Source organism: Chiloscyllium punctatum, chromosome 24 (genome assembly GCF_047496795.1).
Source record: "Chiloscyllium punctatum isolate Juve2018m chromosome 24, sChiPun1.3, whole genome shotgun sequence".
NCBI lineage: Eukaryota > Metazoa > Chordata > Chondrichthyes > Orectolobiformes > Hemiscylliidae > Chiloscyllium > Chiloscyllium punctatum.
In genome coordinates this window covers 62,734,928-62,757,865 of record NC_092762.1, presented here as the reverse complement: position 1 = coordinate 62,757,865, position 22,938 = coordinate 62,734,928, and the positions used below count along the sequence as shown (strand labels likewise).

General features: G+C 39.8%; 1 protein-coding gene across 3 annotated transcripts in view; it reads left to right on the top strand.

Moving 5' to 3' along the window:
- adamts10 (ADAM metallopeptidase with thrombospondin type 1 motif, 10) overlaps nucleotides 1-21,903 on the top strand; it is a 171,265-nt gene extending 149,362 nt beyond the window's left edge. For all 3 annotated transcript variants that reach the window (XM_072594028.1, XM_072594029.1, XM_072594030.1), the window contains 7 exons: nucleotides 2,612-2,775; nucleotides 4,036-4,174; nucleotides 6,610-6,739; nucleotides 10,859-11,063; nucleotides 12,037-12,213; nucleotides 13,097-13,253; nucleotides 20,264-21,903. In XM_072594028.1, the coding sequence (XP_072450129.1) occupies nucleotides 2,612-2,775; nucleotides 4,036-4,174; nucleotides 6,610-6,739; nucleotides 10,859-11,063; nucleotides 12,037-12,213; nucleotides 13,097-13,253; nucleotides 20,264-20,373 (1,082 nt within the window). In that variant the 3' untranslated portion in view covers nucleotides 20,374-21,903. The remainder of the gene's footprint in view (nucleotides 1-2,611; nucleotides 2,776-4,035; nucleotides 4,175-6,609; nucleotides 6,740-10,858; nucleotides 11,064-12,036; nucleotides 12,214-13,096; nucleotides 13,254-20,263) is intronic.
- Nucleotides 21,904-22,938: the final 1,035 nt, after the last annotated feature.

Below are 22,938 nucleotides of genomic sequence, written 5' to 3'. Positions count from 1 at the left end.
GCAGTGATGAGCTGCCCTCTTGAATGGCTGCAGTCTCTGGTGGTGAAGGTATACCCCCAACACTCTTAGGATTTTCCAGGATTTTGACTCAGTGCCCAGTGCACTGTAATATGGAACTGCACAGAATTAACCTTAACAAAAACCACTGCCTCTGTTTCTAGGCCTGCTTTACAAAGGTAGATCCCAGAGGGCGGTGTGCAGTAGGTTATTTTCCACTGAAGCTGCCTTGAGAGCTATATGGAAAGGTGTTATCTACAAGGCAAAAGTCAGGAGTCTGACGGAATATTCAACATTTGCCTGAATGGGTGCCGCTCCAACAAAACTCAAGAAGCTGGAAACTATCCAGGAGAAAGCAGCCCATTTGATTGGCACCACATCCACAAGCATCCACTCACTTTACCACTGCCGCTCAGTAGCAGCAGGATGTACCATCTACAGGACGTACTGCAGAAAGTCACGAAGACTCCTGAGAGAGCACCTTCCAAAGCCATGACCAATTCCATTTACAAAAGCAAGAGCAGTTAATACATGGGAACATCAGCTCTTGTAAGTTCCCTTCCAAGTAAATCTGACTTGGAAATATGTTGCTGATCTTTCAGTGTCACAGAGTCAAAATCCTGGAATTCCCTCCAATAAGGGCATTGTAGATCAACATACAGCACATGGATGACAGTAGCTCACCACCACCACCTTCAGATATGCAATAAATACTGGTGCAGCCAGACATACCCACATCCTGTGAAAGAACAAGAAAAAGTACCTGATGTTTGCTTTTAAATGATAGCCAAGGAGCATTACTGCAGACATTAGCAGTTCTTTTTTGTGGCAGAAGAGATCAAGTATGAAGTCATAACTAACTAGGTGATAGACACAGCTTTGCCGGTACAAGCAGGAAATTCAATTATTGAAATGTTCTTTTTGCTAACAGTGATTTCTGGGCCTGGATTCTACACATGAGTACATACATAGTGTGTTTGTTTACCATAATGCATGGTACAACTTTACCTCCAAAATGTCTTTGTACAAATTTATATTGGTTTTGCTTTGATTCTATGATTACATATTGGGCAGGGAAAGGCATTATGGAATGGGAATTAAAATGAAACATAGCAAGAGTTGTTGCAGTAAAGGATGGAAATATATTTTCCCTCAAATATGATGCTGCCCATCCTTTTGGCATTATCATAAAACCAATTTTGCTCTTTATATCATTTAGAAGTTTAATCAATTATGTCTATACCCTGCTCCTGTTTGTTAACAGCAGATTGTTGGAGTTCTCACAGTTTATTATTAATACTAGTTATTAGTAAGGAATTGCTTAATAAAATCCTCAAAGTATTTCACCCTGATTTCCATTCTTTTGTAATGAGTCAATGAAGAGCTGTGCTGAAATTTGTATCATTTTAAATATTACAAGGAAGGCAGTGATGTAGTGGTAATGGTCACTAAACTTGTTATCCAGAGACTCAGGATAATGAACTGGTGACAAGGGTCCCCCATGGCAGGTGGCAAAGTCTAAATTAAAAATTAACTCTCAAATTAAAACCTAGCTTAATAGCGACCATGTAACATTGTCGTAAAATCTCATCTAGTTCACAACTGTTCTTCTTGGAAGCAAAACTACCATCCTTACCAGTCTGGCCTTGATGTGACTCCAGTCCCACAGGAATATAGTTGGCTTATAAATGCCTTCTGAAATGGTCTAGCAAGCCATTAAAGATGGCCAATAAATGCTCGCCCAGGGAACAACACTTACATCCCATGGATGATTTCTTTTAAAAGTTAAAGCACAGAGAATGCTGGAGAAACTCAGTGGATCTGGCAGCATCTGTGGAGAGAGAAACAGAGTTTACCTTTCAATTGCAATATGACTCTTTTTTGTAACTTTTAGAAATATATGGTCCTTTCAGGGAAGTCAGACTCAAGAGTGTGTTGCTGGGAAAACGCAACAGGGCAGGCAGCATCCGGGGAGCAGGAGGATCGACCTTTCGGGTGTAAGCACTTCATCAGGAAGCCTTTTGACATTATCATAAAACTAATTTTGCTCTTCTTTGTATCATTTACAAATTTAATATATTGTCTATTCTCTGCTCCTGTTTGCTCCTGCATTCCTGATGAAGAGCTTTTTCCTGAAACGTCGATTCTCCTGCTCCTTGGATGCTGCTTGACCTGCTATGCTTTCCCAACCACACACTCTCGACTCTGATCTCCGACATCTGCAGTCCTCACTTTCTCCCTGCAGGGAAGTGTAAATTATTAATCACACTAAATTGTTTTACATCTGGGTAAAAATACATATGCAATATGATGGAAGAATCGAGTTCAATTGTAATACTGTCCTGTGGTTAAATAACATGTCTGTGTTTATTGTCTAGGTTGAGGGGAAGAATATAGTGGATGTGGGAAGTAATCAGTGACATTGTACCCTATTTAGGAGACAGGTTGGGGGGGGGGTCAATTAGTAGGATTGGCAGAGTAGAAGATGATGAAGTTGTATTCAGCCACTGTTATTTCTTAGAACTGTAAATCAGTGACTTCCGGTGAATGAAAAGAATTTATACTAGTAATATCATTGAAACTTTTTAAGTTAATATTAAACTTCCTTTTTAAGCACTGAAATCTGATGGTGAAGAATACTTTATTAATGGTGGCTGGTCCATAGATACACCACAGCGGTTTGATATTGCTGGAACTGCTTTCCACTATAAGAGGCCCGATGATGAGCCAGAATGTCTGGAAGCATTGGGACCTACCAATGCAAGTCTTTTCCTTATGGTAATCATTATTTCTTTTGATGTTTGAATACTAATAATTTAAGTAAAGCAGGTGAAGTTTCAAGAATACATGAGAAGTTAGTTAAAAATGAAGTTAATTAGCCACAGGTTCTTCTTCATTTTGGCAAAATGGAGAGAAGGCTTAGAAGTACAGCCAATTTAATAATATTTTGTTAAGGAATCTTACTTCCAAACAAATTTGTGTTATCCTACCTTTTAGTGTAGGTGTTGTACTCAGTGTATTTAGCAAGTTAGGGAATTGGACTCCCCAACCTGAGGAAAAGACCTTGTCTATTCCCCCATCTATGCCCATTGTGATTTTATAAATCTTTATAAAGTCACTCCTCAGCAGCCAATGCTACAGGGAAAACAGCCACAGCCTATTCAGCCTCTCCCTATAGCTCAAACCTTCAGTCCCAGCAACATATTTCTAAATTGTTTTGAATCCTTTCATGTTTAACAACATTTTTCTCATAGTAGGGAGTTCAGAATTGAGCATAATATTCTAAAAGTGGCCTCACCAATGTCCTGTACAAACATAACATGATGCTCTAATTCCTATACTCAGTGCACTGACCAGTGAAGACAGGTGTGCAAAAGCCTTGTCTACTCCACTTTTAAGGAAGTATGCACCTTCACCCCCAAGTCTCTTTCTTTGGCAATAGTTTCCAAGGCCCTACCATTAACTGTATAAGTCTTGCCCTGTTATGCCTTGCCAAAATGCAGCACCTCACATTTATCTACATTAAACTCCATCTGCGACCTCTTGGCTCATTGACCCATCTGATCAAGGTCCTGTTGTACTCTGAGATAACCTTCTTCACTGTCCATTACACTACCAATGTTGGTGTCATCCACAAACTTTCTAACCATACCTCCTATATTCACATCTAAATCATTTATATAAATGACGAAAAGCAGTGGACCTAGCAGCAATCCTTGCTGCACACATCTGGTTACAGGCCTCCAGTCCGAAAAACTACCCTGTGCCACCAACCTCTGTCTCCAACTTCAAAGCAAATTTGTATCCAATTTCCACTCCATTCATTTCTACTCAGAATTTATGTTGTTGTTAAAGAGGAATGTGATGTAACTAGCAACGACTGCAGTAGTTAGTTGTACTAAGCGGCATGATGTATCTTGAAAGTTCTGAGTATCAAAGTAAATAAAATCGAGGAAGTTATTATCACTTTGATGTAGTAAGCATTCAAATGGACAAAAATATGAATTTGTTGTGAATTATTTTTCATTTCCCATGCAGGTGCTGATACAAGAGGAAAATCAGGGCATTCATTACAAATTTAATGCACCCATCACACGCACAGTCAGTGGAGATACACAAGCAACCTATGAGTGGCAATATTTTCCTTGGTCCAAGTGCACTGCAATATGTGCAGGAGGTATGTAGAGCAATATGAAAACCCATTATGATTATGAGGATTAGAGAATACCATCTTCATTTTGCTTATGACCATACCATTCTGAGTGAACGCAATTCTTTTTGTTGAACCTTTCTTTCCTGGCCACTCTTGCAAAGAGTTCACTCCTGAGAATACATGTTAGCAAATTTTGCAATAGTAATTGGTGTTAGGAATCATAATGATTGAGTGCTTCATGGAATGTAAGGAATTAATAGATAGCTTTCTTTCTGACTAGCAAGGAATCACAGCTGAAGTGAACAGTTCATATCAATATTTAACTGGTATCTTAGGGTTCTTGTGGTGCAGTGGTAGTGTCCCTAACTCATGGACAAGGATGCTCAAATTCAACTCCCACCTGCCTCAGAAATGTGTAATAACATCTCTGAATAGGATAATGAGAAAACACTTAACGGGTGTCTTTCAGATGTTCTTATGGAGCAGTGGTACTGTTCCTACCTCTGAGCCACAAGACCTGAGTTCAAATTCCAACCTATTCCAGGTGTTTACCATAATATCGCTGAACGGGTTGATTTTTTTTAAAAAATGCCTTTAACTGGTGTCTTGGAGCTCTGATGGTGCAGTGGTAGTGGCCCCACCAAAGGAGGCCTAGGTTCAATTCTCACCTGTAATAATGTTTCTGAACAGGTTGATTAAAAAATAAGCTTTAACTCATGGGTCTTTATGAAAGAAAGACATAAGATCAGAATTTCCTTGGAGCTACACCAAAAATTAGCTGATTCTTGAGGCCTTTTGATTTAATGGCTTTAAAAAGAAACTGGACATAAGAAGTTGAAGAAAGATGTTCTGACAGTACAGCTGACTGGGTTGTGTTGAATTTTAACTGAAAATTAGATAAGCTGCACTCTCCAAATTGTGTTCATAGGATAACAAATTTGAGAAAATATTAAATGCAATTTTGGAGAAGCTAATTCATGTGAATAAAGCATCAGTGAAGACATTAAACAATACAAATACAATTAATAAGTTTAATTGTGTTGAAAATTATTTTAAAAGAATTTATTTTTGTTATCAGAGAGCAAAGAAAACAAGCAAAATATTTTCAGATGCAAAATTTTCAAAACCACTATATAATGTGTTTGAAAAATCAATCCCATGACCTGATTGTGCACTTAGAGTGATGCCTGTTGTATTCGGGAATGATTTTGAAGGGTTTAATGTTTATGTTTCGTTGGCTCAACCCACTCTATGGATGTCTCGCAGAGCCTGTGGAGACAATGAGTTCAGGCTTTTGGAAAGAGCAGATGCATCCTTACTAGCTTTCTACAGTCTTAGTAATTATGTGTGGTCAAATGTAGTTGTTCATATTGGTATCAAACAGTAAATGTTCCTGTTATCTAAGAACAGTGCCTCATCTTTTGATACTCAGCGATGATACATTCTCCATCACTAACCACTGGATAGGCCCAAGACAAAGCAAAGCAAAGGACTGATGGCAGTAAGCCATTTCAAACAACCCTTAGCCAATACCACCTACTGACAGAGATGCAAATGCCACACAAATGCCACAGGATGATTATCTAGGAAAATACCAGTGCCCACCATCACTGATATTTGCTACTGAAAAGATGACAGATTAAGTACGCACAGACTGTTGCAGATATTGTGGGCAATTGCAAATTTAACAGATGAGTAGAGACCCAATTAACATGAGTAAGTGTTGATCAGTAACCATAAAGTTCATTTTCATGACATTGACTGACAAATCTCCCATGTGTTTTTTTGCTAAATCAGATAATATGCTTTTACTTGATGTCACATATCAGGGCTAGTTTTATATCCTTCACTCAGCATAGCTGTTGCAAACTGGTTCCTTTATGAAATTTACTGGCACTCGAGGCATTTTGTTCAGAATGTGCCATGATCACTGTGATTAGTACTTTTAAGGGAAATAAAATTCAATGAAGTGAATCTAATTTTGACCTGACTATTTCCGGTCTGCCCTTGGGAAAATTGCAAGCTAATAGAAATGTAGAAGCCTGATTGCAGCCCTCAATGTGACAGCATCCAATGATTCACAGACTGCATGGTTCTTGGACTCTCATGTTCCCAGGAGTTTGTGACACCATTTACCTACTTCTCTTCACATGCCATATCCCAGCAAATACATAAGACTATTAGATTGTAAAATTCCCCTGTAATATTTGAGCTGTGGTTATGCATTTGAGTTTAATATGTCAAAATAAGCAACAAAAACAGATTTAAAAACAAGTAAAATTATTGAGTCTTGCATGATTCCAATAGTTCTTTCTTCCTTCAGATTAACTTCAGGATCAAATTAATAAAATTACACAGAATTTACAAGAGCTAATGAACTGTAAATTAAGCAATGATGTTCATGATGGTTCGCACATCTTTAATTTCACTGATTATCAAACTTTATCATTCCTGTATAGGTATACAGGCACAGGCTGTCGTGTGCAAGAAACTGGATGATAATTCTGTTGTTTCTGCTCATTACTGTAACAGTGAAAACAAACTTCCAGAAAAACAACGTGCTTGTAACACTGAGCCATGTACATCAGTGTAAGTAACACAAGAACTGAGTTAATACTTACAGCAAATGTTATAGCTGTGTCACACTTCCACAAACTAAATGGAATGGGCAAAATTTCATCTGATCAATGCCTGAGTTTGTTCGGTAACAATAAATAGACATCTTCCAGAATCACTGAGGAAACTATCTTCGTTCACAAAATCTGGTTCTATTTTACATTTTTGCAAAATCATTTTTGCCTCTAGTTAATACCTGAATGTCCTTAAGATGCCTAAGTCTACTTTTTTAAAACTTGAATTTTCTACCCTCATGGCATGGGGGTATCAGCATAGCTTAAAGACTAAGTGGCTGGCAGAAAACAGAGAAATATGCAAAATTAGGTATTTTTTTCTGCTTGGAAAGATATGAAGACTAGCATCCTGCAAAGGTTTGTGCTGTGCCTTTTCTCTTTATTTATATCAATGACTTGAATGATTTAATGGAGCAAAGGCACAGGAGTTAAATTTGTAGGTGACATAAAGATAAGTAGGAAAATATGTTGTGAAGAGTACAAAGGGAGGATATAGAATATAGATATGGATATAGGTAGCCTGCAGATAACTCACTGGCTGATGGATTTAATGTGGGATAATGTGAAATTGTTTGCTTTGGCATGGAAAATAAACATAGAGTATTACTTCAATGAACAAGTGTAAAATTCCATAGTTCAGAGGGAGCTCAGTGTTCTAGTGCAGAAGTCACAAACAGTTGATATTCATGTACAGTAAATAAAGAAGGCTAATCTGATGCTGTCCTTTTATAAAAGACAACTTGAACGTAAAAGTAGGAATTTATGCCTCAGGTAGACAGGGTAATGGTGAGACCATGTCCTGAATATTGCATGTTGTTTTCGTCTCCATATTTAAAGAATGATATGAATATTGTGAAGGTGGTTCAGGTGAGGTTTGTTAGACTAATACCTGGAACGAGCAGATTGCCTTATGAGGAAAGGTTAGAGTTTGTTTCCATTATGGGTTTAGAGGAGTGAGAAGTAACTTGATTAAAGTGCATATTATCCCCAATTGCCTTGACAAACTGGACATGTAAAAAAATGTTTCCTCTTATGGGTGAGCCCAGAAGTAGAGGACACCCTTTTCAGACAGAGTTGAGGAGACTTTTATTCCCTCAGAGGGTTGTGAGATTTTGAAACACTCTGTCTCAGGAGGTGGTGAGGATAAAATCATGAAATATTTGGAAGACAGAGATGGATTCTGAGGCTCAATAGATATTGTGAGTAGATGGGTCCGTGGAATTTGAAATACAAACAGGTCAGCCATGATCATCTTGAATGATACAGAGGCTGAGGAGGGTGGACAGCCAATATATTCCTGCTCCTAATCTGTGTTCATGTTCTCTCACCAAATTAATTCAGAGATTAAAATCGATGTTTTGTGTATGTATGCATATTTCATGATCTGGAATCTGAAAAGGGTGGTAGAACAAATCCCAAAGTAATGATCAAAAATGAAGTAGCTTAACTCCTGAAGGGTAAAGATTTCCAAAGCTCCAGGGAAAGAGGAGGGGAATGGAAACTACCTGTCCAAGACCCAGCACCAGGATGAATGCCCCTCACCTGAGCTTTATCATTCTATAATTTTCTCACATCAAATCACTGAAGGTCAGGTATTCCTATTCCAGAAGATGCTTTCAAACTGTGCAGGTAAACTGTTGGGAATAACTTAAATTAAGGTCTTATATATTAAATCATGTGTTAAAAGGGCAGAGCTAAGCACGGAATTGCATTGAAGGGCAAAGCTGGCAGCAGTTTGACCTTGTTTGAGAGAAATCTGAGTTTCCATCGCAGCATGCTTGGATCGGGTATCTTCCATTTGTGCCACACTGAAAGCTGAGACATCAATCACATCTCATCTACTTTAGAGTGCGTCTTCAAGTGCTGTAATGGAGTTGGTCACCATTCGTGCTGGACCGTCCAACAGGCTGGAGGTTAAGCTCTGTGCAAGGTTCTGAGATATGTTGGTGCTAGCCTTTCCTATGCCGCTTGACATTGCAGGCAGGTTTTCTGGCAGGGCTCCCAATGCACCAAGCATTCCATTGTGTATCCCAATCATCATTTGTAGGCAACTGCATTGAAACTTTATCCATGTCCATCAAACTCCATGTGTGAATGCTCCCCTAATGGCATCCCCTCTGGTAATGCACTTAATTCCTGACCTGGCTGAAGCCACGAGTACCCAATGTTTCACCAGGTGCAGACCCCACTTCTGAACTCTCCTCTAAATGACACGTAATTGCCCTGTTTAATCTCGAGACTTTGAATGTGTGATCTAGAGGCAGTGTTTCTTCATTATCATCGTCTTCCACTGTTGCCTTCAGTATCTGGAAGGCGAAAGGTAGAAATGGACTGGCAGTGAACAGGTATGCAGTGTAGGGAGTAAGAGGTTCATACTTTTACCCTATCTTCTGCTTCTAAATCAGAAAAAAAAAATTGGAAAAGGTGAGGTGAGTGAAAAGGGAGGTTCAGGTATGAAAATACCAGCATTTTCTCTCATATCAGGCCAACTCCCAGCTGAGGTCTTGCTGCAAGCTGCTCCAATATTGTGACTACTGTCTACTTCATGGGGATAATACATGCATCCACACCTGACCTGCACCATTAGCATCTTCTGTCCCTGATTGTGTGTCTACTTTTGAAAGATAGAAAGATTTGTATCAGTGAATGTCATGCAATTGATTTGTCTGATGTGGCTGTTAATGGTAATGTTACCATTCAATGATGTGTAGGTGTGAGGTTTAGAGCAGTGTTGAATATTCAGTATGAGTCCTGACTGAAGGACGATGGTAAGTGATGGTGGGTTAGTTGCTGTATTGGTGTGATATAACAATTAAAGGTGCATTAAATTGACCTTGACTACTCATATGAGGTTATTGAGTGATTTTGAGCATTACATCAGGTGCGTTGAGGATAGACTTCTGAGATTGAGTCTGTCTCAGTGTCTTGTAAGTGTTAGTCTGGATGGCCTCCAAGTCTCCTGTGGATACAGGACATCTCTGCTCTTCAGCAGCTCCTCCACACCAAGGTCTCCAAAACAATGGTAGAAAATTGTGGACCTGAATATTTTGGGCCCTGCCAGGGATGTGAGTAGAAGCAGACAGTGCCCCAGCAAATGTATCAGCTTTTCAACCTCCATCCCTCGTATCAGGCATTTTTTGGCAAATTAGTTTTGTGGGCAGTAAGGCTACCTGCCTTCACATGGTGGGTAGCCAGTTAAACTCATTAACATCCTTCTAAGGTGCACTTACAGGAGGCTGAATGGAATTTTCCAATCAACATCCAGTTTGTTGATGTGACTAAAGCAGTTTAACTGTCTGGAGATGTTCACACTGTGACTGAGGGGCCGGTGCTGTCAGCAAACCCACAGGCACTCCCCCTCCTGCCTGACTGCATACACTTGTGGCCTGGAGACTATCCCTGACTGTTACAGTTGCTTGCGTCTCTTATTATGCAAGTTCAGGGTTTGGTGGCTACCCTGTCACACAACTCCGTGCACAATTAAAATTGGGGCTTACTTTCATCAGCCATTGACATCATTTCCAGATATGTCTGGCTTTACCATGGATCCCAGTTTCAGAAGCAAGTACTCAAAGTGCATAAGTAACTAGAATGAATGTTATGTCTCTGCAAAAATCCAGCCAATCCAGGCAAGCATCCAAACCACCTAATATTGATGTCAGATATTTGAAGAGTGCACTGTCATTGAGGTGTTCATTTTATGTGTTTATGAGTTTGGGTTTGTGGTAGCAACATATTATGGATCATTCAGGCACTTTGAGTTACTGTAGCAATGTGTACTTTTCATATTGTATTTGTTATATTGATGACAGAGAGTCCAGCCTTCTTTCCATCACACAGTTGAACAAAGACCTCTCCCAATCTTGCCACCTACCCAGTGGCATGTGTTGGAAAGATTTGTATGTTGTCAATCAATCTATTTGGCCGTGTTATGAATGTACCTTCCTTGACCATCAAGTCCTGGGACTGAAACCTGGAGCTTCTGGTTCAGAGGCAGGGATAATACTCACAGTGCCACAAGACTTCCTTTATGTGTTTGTCCACAACATAAAGTCATTTTATATTTTTCATTTTCCAGCTGGATTGTAGGTGAATGGTCCGAGTGTAGTCGGACCTGCAATGGGGGACTTCGCACTCGTGATGTTGTATGTGTCCAAAAGGTCACTGCTTCTGAGCAAAAAGTACTGGATGATAGTCACTGTATGACTGAACGCCCTCTGATAAAAGAAAGCTGCAATAACCATACCTGTCCACCAGAATGGGTTCCTCTTGATTGGTCTGAGGTAATGTGTACTTCATTCTACTTGTAAGGTTTAAGTCTTCAATTAATATGACATTGTTTATTGATAGTCAAAGAAATATTTGAATGCAACTCAGTGATATTTAATTAAAGTCAAGATGAATCGTTTCTTTTTAGGATAGATGTTCAGGTCATTGAAAGGTGTGGAACTGTGATACAATCTGGGCGACATGGTGGCACAGTGGTTAGCACTGCTGCCTCACAGCACCAGAGACCTGGGTTCAATTCCCATCTCAGGCGACTGACTGTGTGGAGTTTGCACATTCTCCCCTTGTCTGCGTGGGTTTCCTCCGGGTGCTCCGGTTTCCTCCCACAGTCCAAAGATGTGCAGGTCAGGTGAATTGGCCATGCTAAATTGCCCGTAGTGCTAGGTAAGGGGTAAATGTAGGGATATGGGTGGGTTGTGCTTCGGCGGGTCGGTGTGGACTTGTTGGGCCAAAGGGCCTGTTTCCACTCTGTAATGTAATCTAATCTAATCTCTCCAGTTTAAGATGGAACCCAGATCCAGTGTGAATCTCACTCTGTTTCCTGATCCCACAAATTCCCCAGCAAGAAATGGGTGGGGGATGTTAGTGTTTCTCACTGCAGTTTCTGTCCCCAGTGCTTGAATGTTTGAACCAAGACTGGAATGACAATTGAGCTTGAGTGCTTGCAGGCAGAGGACACTGCTACTGTGCACTGCACCTTTTATTCATGTCTGTAGTGGGAGATATTGGGACACATCATGGATGATATGTAGGTATCTGCCCTCAGGATATGATGTCCATTTTCCTGGAACTTTAGGTGGAAAGGTACCATGAGGTGAAAAAAAATTCTGTCCTGAAAACACTGCAGAGAATTTTTGAGTCTTCATTAACTTTTGATGGTTGCATCCAACTTATAGAATAAAGTGAATCCTGATGAAATGTGTAGCACCTATCAAAATTTTAAGCATGCCTTTCTCTTTATCTTCACAGTGCACACCAAGTTGTGGAATAGGTCACCGGCATCGTATTGTACTTTGCAAGAGCAGTGATTACACCATGACATATCCACCTTCCCATTGCCCTGCAGACTCCAAACCTCCCACCCGAATACGATGTACTTCACAACGATGTCCACTTCCTCGCTGGCTAGCAGGAGAATGGAGTCCGGTAATCAATCCAATAATATGTTATTGTCTCATTCAAGAAAATACTGCTATAATCGAAGATATAAGTTCCCATAAAATAAAGCTATTTTTATCAATTCGAGCTCAGATGCAAGACTTGAAAAACTACTTCATGGTGTAACTCATGAAGCTGTTTGAGTGTAAAGTTTACACTTATCGTTAACCCGAATCTCTTTGAATCAATATCCCCTCCCTTCCTCATATGTGTTTTACACCTAGAGCCAGTCCCTCATCTCCTCAGATCCACCATGGGAAATTCAATTTCATTTTAAAAATGTAAACTAACATTGGCACATAGTTAGATTTTCTAAAAATTGAAACAATTAAGATACCTTTTCAGTTTATTGTAGCTGCTAGTTTCAACTTTCTCCTTTGCAGAAGGGGACCCAGTAAGACTGCACTACTTTAATGGAATCATCTTAGCTCAGCTCATTGCACCTTCACCCCTGAGTACAGGTTTGACTCCAGAAATGGAGCGTATAATGGAGCGTGAAACCCAGGGGGTCTTGCAACATTCTCCAAGCTTCTCGCTTTCAGATAAGATGTTGAACCAAAGCTCTTTCTATCTTCTCAGAGAGACATAAATCATCCCATAGCACCTTTTGAAAGAGTTTTCTCTGAGTATTCTGGCCAACATTCAACTATCAACAAGTCTCACCAAAAGCAGATTAACTGGCGGGATATTTAATTTGTTAGAAAATGTGACTTCTGGATTAATGTCTAACACATGACACCACCATGAGATATACATATAGTGTCAACTGTTATGCTGGGTATAAAAGAAGCTGTAAAAATTCATTACTTTCCTCTGATGCTTCACTCTACACCTGCTTAGGCTTACATTTACATTTTGTTTCTTTCCTTAGTGTTCTGTACAGTGTGGTCTGGGTCAGCAGATGCGAATGGTTCAATGCTTGACTTACATTGGTCAGCCTTCCATGGAATGTCCAGAGTCCAATCGGCCTGCAGCCATGCAGCAGTGTGAAAGCAGATGTGAAGCTCTTCCCACTGAGAATCCAGAAGGTAAATCTACCTTTTCATGCTGTTGTAGAGCTCTCATTTTGTGGTTATAAAGTCCAGATGAGTTTCTGCTGAAGCAATATATTTAGGTCTTAGGTGAACAGCTTGATCTGGAACATAAACAGTAAATGCTATAAACAGTAATAAAACTTGTATTAATGTTGGACCATAAACACGATTAAATACAGGTCATTCTGCTATAATGTGCATTTCGTTACCACGAATTCGCTATGACGTGATTAATGAATTAGGGACACTGTTTCTAAAGCACAAAGTATTAAAATGTGCGTTGACTGTAATGCGTTTACATCACCAATACTTCAAGCGCAGTTTCTAAACTGCGTGATTTTTCTACAACATGGGGTTGCACAAGAACATAACTATCACATTATAGAAGAACTGCCTGTATAATATTTCAAGGCAATTCACAAGCATCTTATAAAACAAGCTATAACACTGAGCCATGTCATGAAATATTAGGTCAGATAAACAAAGGGGTGATTTCAAGAAATGGTTTGAGCTTGGAAAGTTCTACAGCTTGGAAATTAGCAAATTCAAGGTGCAACCATCAGTGATGAGTACTTAAAATCAGAAATGCATAAGTGACCAGATTTAGAGGAGTACATTTAGAATCATAAAATCATAGAATCCCTACGATGTGGAAGCAGTCCATTTGGCCCATCGAGTCCACACTGACCCTTCAAAGAGCATCCACCCAGACTCACCCCATCCCTGTAATCCTGCATTTCCCATGGCTAATGCACCTAGTTTGTCCATCCCTGGACATTATGGGCAATTTAGCATGACCAGTTCACCTAATCTGCACACCTTTTGGATTGTGGGAGGAAACTGGAGCACGCGGAAGAAACCCACACAGACACGGAGGGAATATGCAAATTCTACACAGACTGTCACCCAAGAGTAGAATCAAACCCGGGTCCCTGGCACTGTGAGGCAGTAGTACTAACTATAGCAGAGATATCACAGATGGTTGTAGGGCTAGAGGAGATTACAGAGCTTGGGAGGGGGATGGACATGGAAGGATTTGAAATACTCAGCAGGTCAGGCAGTTTCTGTGGAGAGAGTTGCTGTTTGAAGTCTGTGATCTTGCATCAAAACCAGAGATTGTTTAAAATATTTAATGAGATTTAAACATCTACAGAGGGAGGTGAAGATGGGGAAGGAGAATGAAGAACAAAAGAGAAGATATGTGATATGTTGGAAGACAGGAGTGATTACATAACAAGGGCTGATGTGGTGCAAGATGAAAGATGAAGATAAATCATTTTTTAAAAAGGTGTAATAACAGTTTGGTTTAGTGGGTGTACACATAACAACACATTGTGAGTGTGCCTGCAGCACATGGACTGCAGCGTTTTAAGAAGGCAGTTCACCATCACCTTCTGAAGAGCATCTAGGGATTGGCAATAAATACCATCCCAGCTATTGACGGTTGCATCCCATAAATGCATTTAAAAAGATTCATTACCAGCATCAACTGTCCAAAAGAAAAGGAAATAATGCTAATAACCTGATTTATTGAACTGAAGTTTGAGATTCTAAGTTTGTAAAATGCCTCATTGAAATTGGGATGTGGTTCCTCAAGCGTCATTGGAACCGAGAGAGCTGTGATCAGAATGAGAAAATTAGAATGGCAAGTGAAGGGAAACTGAGCACACACTTTCAATTGAGTGGGGGTGTTCAGCAAGGCAAAGCATTGGTTTTGGTCACCCACTGTAGGAGACACTGCATCATGGTCAGTGAATACAGTATATGTAATTGAGAGAAATGCAAGTTTATCGCTTGTTTCATCTGGGGAGATTGTCCTGGACCTTAGGATAGAGCAAAAGGGCAAATACTGCATCTCTTTCACTTGTTGGAAGGTGCTGTAAGGAGCAAATCAGATTTTGCGAGTGATAAATATTCATGTTCAAATGTTGAGGAAGGAAGAGTCCCTTTTCAACTTGGCTTGAAATCTTGTTGACAGATTCCCTCACCAGTTAAATCACATTTTGCACAGTTTTGTAATTTTTCAATTTTTGCCCCATTTTTGAATGTTAAGGACTGAATAATGTTAATAATGCTCATTAACACTTTGTCAAGAGCCAAGATCATGAAAACATGATGGCAAGATTGAGTTTGTGTTCATGATTGCCTACAAAGTAATCTCGTCATCTCAATATTGGCCACTAGCTGCCAACTGGAAATCAGTACTTCCCTTTTCTGAGAAACAGTTATTTCAAATATTTGTACATCTCTGATCAATGTTAATGGCAGACATCTGGTATCACCATGTTTGGGGCAGCTCGCTGGTGCAATTTATGGGAGGCACATTCACATTGTCTTCTGTCCATGAATTAAATCGCAAAGTTTTGGCAGATTTTCAAAGTGGCTTTGTACATTTAAATCAAAGAAGAACTACAGGACCACTTCTTGTTCAAATAACTCCCCATTCATCAAATGATAAAAGTTCTAATAATATCATTGTACTTTTTTTCTTGGGATCAGACACCTTGAGAAATTACAACTCTGTTGAAACTAATGGAACTGCACTGAGATCTCATTGTAACCATCTGGAGACAATGTCTCCTGGCATAAAGGACATCTGTTTAAATTTAAAAATTGATATTTTGAATATAGACATTGATTTTTTTATTCCCCAATCTGACGATGAAGTTGCCTTAGGAAAATAAATTCTCTTTTGTTTATATTGTAAGAGATGAAGTAAAGTTTTAAAGATTCCTCAAAAAGCAAGAAGTCATAATTATGTTCTGATTATTAAAATTTAAAGTATTGTAGCAGAATGCATTCCAATTTAGTGTCAATGACAAAACAGCTTTTCCATAAAGACTTTCCATTTCACAGAATGTAGGAGAAGGGATGATCTGAAAGGTGACTCAAGCTATGAAAATATTCAATTACTCTCCATTACACCTTCACATTGACATGAATCTGCACTTCTCATGCAATTGCTAATTTCAAATAAATGAGTGTTTTCAAATAGAATATAATACAAACAAAAGAATAGTATAATATTTCCTTAAACAAAAAACACAAAATTTAAAATGACTAAGCTAAGTCCTCATTAATTATATCATGAAACCTTTTTTCGGCCTGCTAATAACTTGATAAGGAAGCTTACTGATGTATTGGCAAACTGTAGAGTATTGGTTTGAAGATCATTCCAAATATTTTTCAATGCAAATTAGAGACAACCAGAAGATAATTACATTGTTAATTGCCTTTCAAGAGAATGTTTCTGGCATCCATCCATCTTGTAAGAGGCAATGGACATGCAGCAAACAAATCTACTTCAGATGAAGTATCTCCCTACAGGGCACCAAAGATCGGTCTTTGTGAAGCAGGGTCTGCCATGAGTGCTATCTGTAAAGCTCCTCAGTTCTTGAGGGTTGTTGCTGCTGCCATGGTAACTGGTGCAAGTCACTGTAGTCCCAGTAGTCAACAGGGAATACCTTCTCTGGAGTGGCATGATGGCTCAGTGGTTAGCACTGATGCCTCACAGCATCAGGGAACCAGGTTCAACTCCAATCTTGGGTGACTGTCTGTGTGAAGTTTGCACATTCTCCCCATGACTGCGTGGGTGTTCTCCAGGTGTTCTGGTTTCCTCCTACAGTACAAAGACATACAGGTTATGTGGAATGGCCATGCTAAATTACCAGGGATGTGTAAGCTAAGTGGACTAACCATGGGAAATGCAGGGTTATAGGAATGGGGTGAGTCTGTGTGAGATGCTCATTGAAGCGTCAGTGTAGATTCGATGGGCTGAATGACCCGCTTCCACACTGTAGGGATTCTATGATTTCCCAGCTGCCTGCAAATCAAATAAGTAGCACTTTGAGCTGAGACATATGCACACAGAAGTCACACTAATATTATATGCTGCTCCTCACTGAGTTACATCTAACATGTGAAAAATCTGATCAGATGATTTAATGTAAACAAAACTCATAAACATTTTGTTTGTACTTCCTTGGGTACAAAAATAATGAAGTTTTTCATTATGGCTTCCATTCCCAGTTGTCACACTCTTAAACCTCACAAATAAGAATATTCCATCTCTGAATTTATTTGTTGCACTGGGGCTGGATGTTGCATGGAAAACACACACAGGTCTGACTTGAATAAAATTCCAAACTCCAGTATTTTCCTTATGTTTGTTACTTATAATGATGATGGTTGTCCTGAACTGTGATGGAGACCATTCACAGCTTAGACAAACTAATGCATCTGTGGTTGCAAGGGCCTTCTTGCCCTGAAAGAAGATGTTCTTGAAACAGAATCCATTCAGTGCATTCAACTCAGAAAGATGTCATTATTTATCGTTGATCTTCCCTGTCCCTTGTGATAACTGAGGCATGTTGACCATGAAGCACTGTCTGCCCCAAAGCATGTCATCATCCAGAAGGCATTGTCTCTCGTCATTTAGCATATACCTCAGAATTTCACCTACGGAGTTGTGTAAAGGTATACAGAGAGACTGGTGTGCAAACCTAGTGCAGAGGTATTGACTCTCTTTATCAGGTGACAGCCACAGGAAGATGAAGCACTTTAATGTTGCTACCAGTGACTCAGTTGACTTGGGCAAGTGTTTACTTACTATGAAGCCTACACCATGCTTCCAATTTTCCTTGTCCCTGCTCGTAGTCTCATGATGAGAGTTTGTGTCAGCTAATCTGATTTCTTGTGAAGTGGTGATGTCAATACCAGGTTTATGTAACCCACAGTCAAACAGGGCAGTCTTGTGTACACATACTGTGGAGTGAAAGTTGTTGTTCATGTCAAAGCTTATGCTCCTCACATTCCAACTTCCGAGTTGAAAGGTTACCTTCCTTTATTTGCTACTTAGTGTCGGCATGTTCTGGGCATGCGGACTTGCTTTTTTTTATTGATTCACAGAATGTGGGCATTCTGGCTGGATCAGCATTTGTTGCCTGGTTGTCCTTGAGATGGTGTTGGTGAACTGAATTGCTGCAGATCATTTGGTGCAGTACGTAAGTGAGGGAGTTCCAGGATATTGAGTCAGTGGCAATGAAGAAACACCAATATATTTCCAAGTCAGTATGGTGTGTGGCTGAGAGGGGAACTTGAAGGTGGTGGTGTTTCCATGTATCTGATGTCCTTGTTCTTAGTGAGTTTATAATGATGGTCATGAGTTTGGACTATGCAGCCTGTTTTAACTTCTGCAGTGCATCTTGTAGATTGGACAGACTACTGCTACTAAGTGTCAGTGGTGAGGGAATGCATGTTTGCCCTGGATGGTGTCAAGTTCCTTGATTGTTGTTTGAACTGCACTCATCCAGGCAAGTGAGGAGTGTTCCACCAAGTTCCCTGACTTGTACCTTTGGACAAGTCAGAAAACTTTGGGGAGTCAGGAGGTGAGTTACTAGCTGCAAGATTCCTAGGCTCAGACATGGACTTGTAACCATTGTAGTTATATGGCTAGTCCAATTTATGTTCTGGTTGATGGTAGTTCCCAGGATGCTGACTGTGGGAAAGTCAGCAAAGGCAATGTTATCAAATATCAAAGGTTGATGGTCAGATTCTCTCTTGTTTGGTATTGACATTTCCAGGCACTTCTGTTGACTGAATGTTATTTGCCACTTGTTAGCCCAAGCCTGAATATTTTCTAGGTCTTGCTGCATTTGGACATGGACCATATGAACATTGTGCAATTATCAGTGAACATCCTCACTTCTGACCTTATTGGTGGAGGGAAGGTCATTGATGAAGCAGCTCAGGTTGATAGGGTCGAGGACACTATCTTGAGGAACTCCATTAAAAATCACACAACATCAGGTTATAGTCCAACAGGTTTAATTGGAAGTACTGGCTTTTGGAGCACTACTCCTTCATCAGGTGGTTGTCCTCAGGTACCATTGCAGGAACTCCTGCAGAGATGTCTTGAAGCTGAGCTGATTGACCTTCAGCAACCACAACCATCTTCCTTTCTGCTAAGTATGGTTGTTGGGTAGGGTCTACATATTTTCCACACTGCCACCCCCTCTGCCTTCCACAGCCACATATAAGTTTGGAGCAGGAGTGGGCCATACAGCCCCATGAGCCTAACTTACCATTCAAGAAAATCATGGCTGATCTGATTATGACTTCAGTTCCACATTCCCACCTACCCCCAGTAAACTTTGGCTCTCAAATTCATGGGCTGGTATTCAGATGATTGACCCCTTAATGTCTGGGGCCTAGACAATTGCAGGAGGGAATGGGGTGCATTCTTGAAGGAAGCACCACCTCCTAATGGGACAGAGTGCTAGTTCTCTTTCTGTCAGCTTTATTTAATTAGCCATTCACTTCTTTGATTGTTGTTGTTGTTATTTTCATTGATGTTAACGTTGCAAGCTAATGTTGCATTGCAAATATAGATGTAATCTTGTGTTCTAAGTGTGTCATTCCCTGGGTCCTCATGTGACTAAACCCTACCTCCAATATCTACCGCTGAACTCAACCTGACTATTAATCTCCTTGTACTGCTCCCGCACCTCATCAAATTACATTAGATTAATCCTCCAGGTAAGCCCACCAACTTGGCAATTTAATTCTCATAGTAAAACCCACACCTCAATACTATCCGGATAAGTCCCTGTCAGAGCACTGATTCTCTGACACTTAAAGATCCTCATCACAGGATTAGTCCTTCCAAAAGCCTCCCACTATATCTCCCACCATAATATTAAATTATCCAATAATCCCTCAATAACACACATCACAGCATTAAAACCTATCAGATAAAACTTGCCACCACTGCAATAATCCCTCCCAACCAGAATGTTAGAAAAAGAATTTGGTGAAATTTATGCTGTTACAAGTCTCTGATAATATTGATCAGTGGCGGTGTGTCAAGGATGTGTTGCATTGAAGAAAATGTTACAGCAATAATGAGTGGGGATTTCTCTTTTTTTTTCTTAACATTGTTATGCAAAACATGCCTTATAGCAAAGAGAACTGTGATTTGATTATGGTTTATTTTCATTCCACAGAATGCAGGGATGTGAATAAAGTGGCTTACTGCCCACTGGTGCTAAAATTTAAATTCTGCAGTAGGCCCTACTTCAGACAGATGTGTTGTAAAACTTGCCAAGGACATTGATCTTCAAGAACAGCTTCAAATGAGCAAAATATTTTCTGGAGCCGGACTGCAGTGTGGACCAAATGTGGATATGTCATATTCATTCAAAGAGAAGATAGGAAGGAAAAACCAAGGTGTTACCCAGCTAACAAGGACAATCAACAAGCTTCACTTGGTACAGTCATCTCATTGATTTGTCATAAAACAACCAGGATTGGCCATGATTTATATCTGTTGCTGAATTCATGGACTTCATCATTTCAACCAGTTGACTTAAATAGACAGCACCACAATACGTAATTAATGCTCAAGACTACAAGCTATAGTATTGCCCATTCTTTTGTGAATTTGCAGGGTTTTTTTAACATCATCTGAACAAGAGCTGATTTCCCATATTATGGATGACAGCATAGCTATATTATGAAAGTGCTGCTTAGCTGTTAATTTGTTCACAAAGAGAATATTTTAACAAATTTTGTAACAGTGTATCAATAGTGGGTTTGTGAAGGGTATAAATGATCTCCATTCTTAATCCATAGATGTGCTATGTGCTGCAAGGATTTGCCAAAAAAGCTACAGCGTTATAACCCCCCAGTGAGCCTCGGGTGCTGTCCATCTGCTTTCTGTACTTCTGATGTTTTCTAGTATCTCCACCAGTGAATTAAGCTACCGATTTCAATACTGGACAGTTTTAATCTAGACAGTGATTATTTTTATTCTGGGTTGCACTGCTGAAACAATCATAAATAAAACATTTAATAGAATTAGTACAATGTAAATCAATATTAATGGACTGCAAACAAATTACTGTGAAGTCCAAGCTGCTCACCAATTGTTTCTGTTACTTTATTAGTTCAGATTGCTTTATATTTATGGAAGTTTAAATCTAAAGTAATATTCACAAGTTAATTGCACGTGTATTGCAGAATTTCCAAATGGTAGCCTTTTAACAATTGACCAGAAAGATTATACTGTTGTCACACAAACCACTTTGCAGCTGACCGGCTGCAGTCATTGTAGAGCATCCTGTCTTAATCACTGTTGGCTCTTTTTTAACATTTGTGACAACACTGAAAACAAAATGGATAAGTGGTAGAACTGATGTTTCCCCCAGCAATGGCACTCAGACAATTGTTCACTGCAAAATTGTACTGCATAACATTTTTAGTACAGATTGACAACTTACTTGCCATATTATGTTGTGGTATATCCAAACTATTGAGTAATCTTGACGGTTATGTTTTTGCTCATCTGAAAAACATTATATTACAATACTTAATTGAAAATGTTGCACTTATTGACCCAAGCAGCTAACCCTGCTTGGCTCAACTTGGTTCGTCCATTGGTGACGTGAAAGAAGTACTCATCCCATCCCCTAATGAAAATTGCAATATCAGCAATATATGCCAGTATGTAATTTCTGGCTGTTGTCAAAACAGGATCAACCAGTGTTAGCACATAATGTATGTATTCTTCATTCCAAAATGCCTGACTGTAAACATGTACATTTCTGATGGTGTAACAAATACAGAGCATGACTGGGCCTCAAAATTTAGTACCATCTGTCTTATTTCAGGATTGGATCTGTCAGATACTTGTTACCTACTAGTATCTCCAGGATCTTCACAGTGCAAGCTATTGGAAAGGACTCAAGCTCTGCCAATCCATTTATCATCAAGTAGAATTGTCTTGTCCTTTTTCAGGGCAACAGCACTATCCATTCCCACAAGCTCTGGATATGCATTTTCTACATTTCTCCAACTATATGCTTTCTCTCCCCTGTCTGGCATAGTGGATAAATGTTGATGTAATGCCCATATTTGCAGTGTGTATAAGCTGAGTTGAATAGTGTGGTGCTGGAAAAGCGCAGCAGGCCAGGCAGCATCCGAGGAGCAGGAGAATCGACATTTCGGGCATAAGCCCTTCTTCAGGAATGACTTCCCTGAAGAAAGGCTCATGCCCGAAACGTCGATTCTCCTGCTCCTCGGATGCTGCCTGGCCTGCTGCGCTTTTCCAGCACCACACTTTTCAACTCTGGTCTCCAGCATCTGCAGTCCTCACTTTCTCCCCGTGTGTATAAGCTGCTTTGCAAAGCCTGGCTATTTCTACAACAGTATCAGCAAACCTAGCAACAGTTTCCAAGTGTGATATTTCTGTATGGAATCTAAAGGAGCTGATGCATTGCCTTCACTCATTGAGCAACCTAATTTATTATATAACAAACCAAATGTTTCACCTTCTTTTCCTATCTTTGGAACAAATGTGATATTTGGGGCCACATCCATGCATGTGAGGTAAGTTTTTAGCTTTCTTAGTGTTTCGACAAATGTACTTGGTTCAATGGTTAAATACATATGGCAACTGCATAGTCAACCTTGTTGATTCCACCTTTCCATCATCATATATGGACTAATTTAGTGAAGCTTTTGTATTTGAGCAGCACAAATTGCCCTACCTTCATTTTTGTTTTTGGGATGTAAGCTTCACTGGTTGTGTTACACTGGAAATGGTAGAAGTGGCCCTCCTTTTTGAAATGCTACTCTTGCAATATTCTGGAGTGAGTTCTGGATTTTTGATGCAGTGACA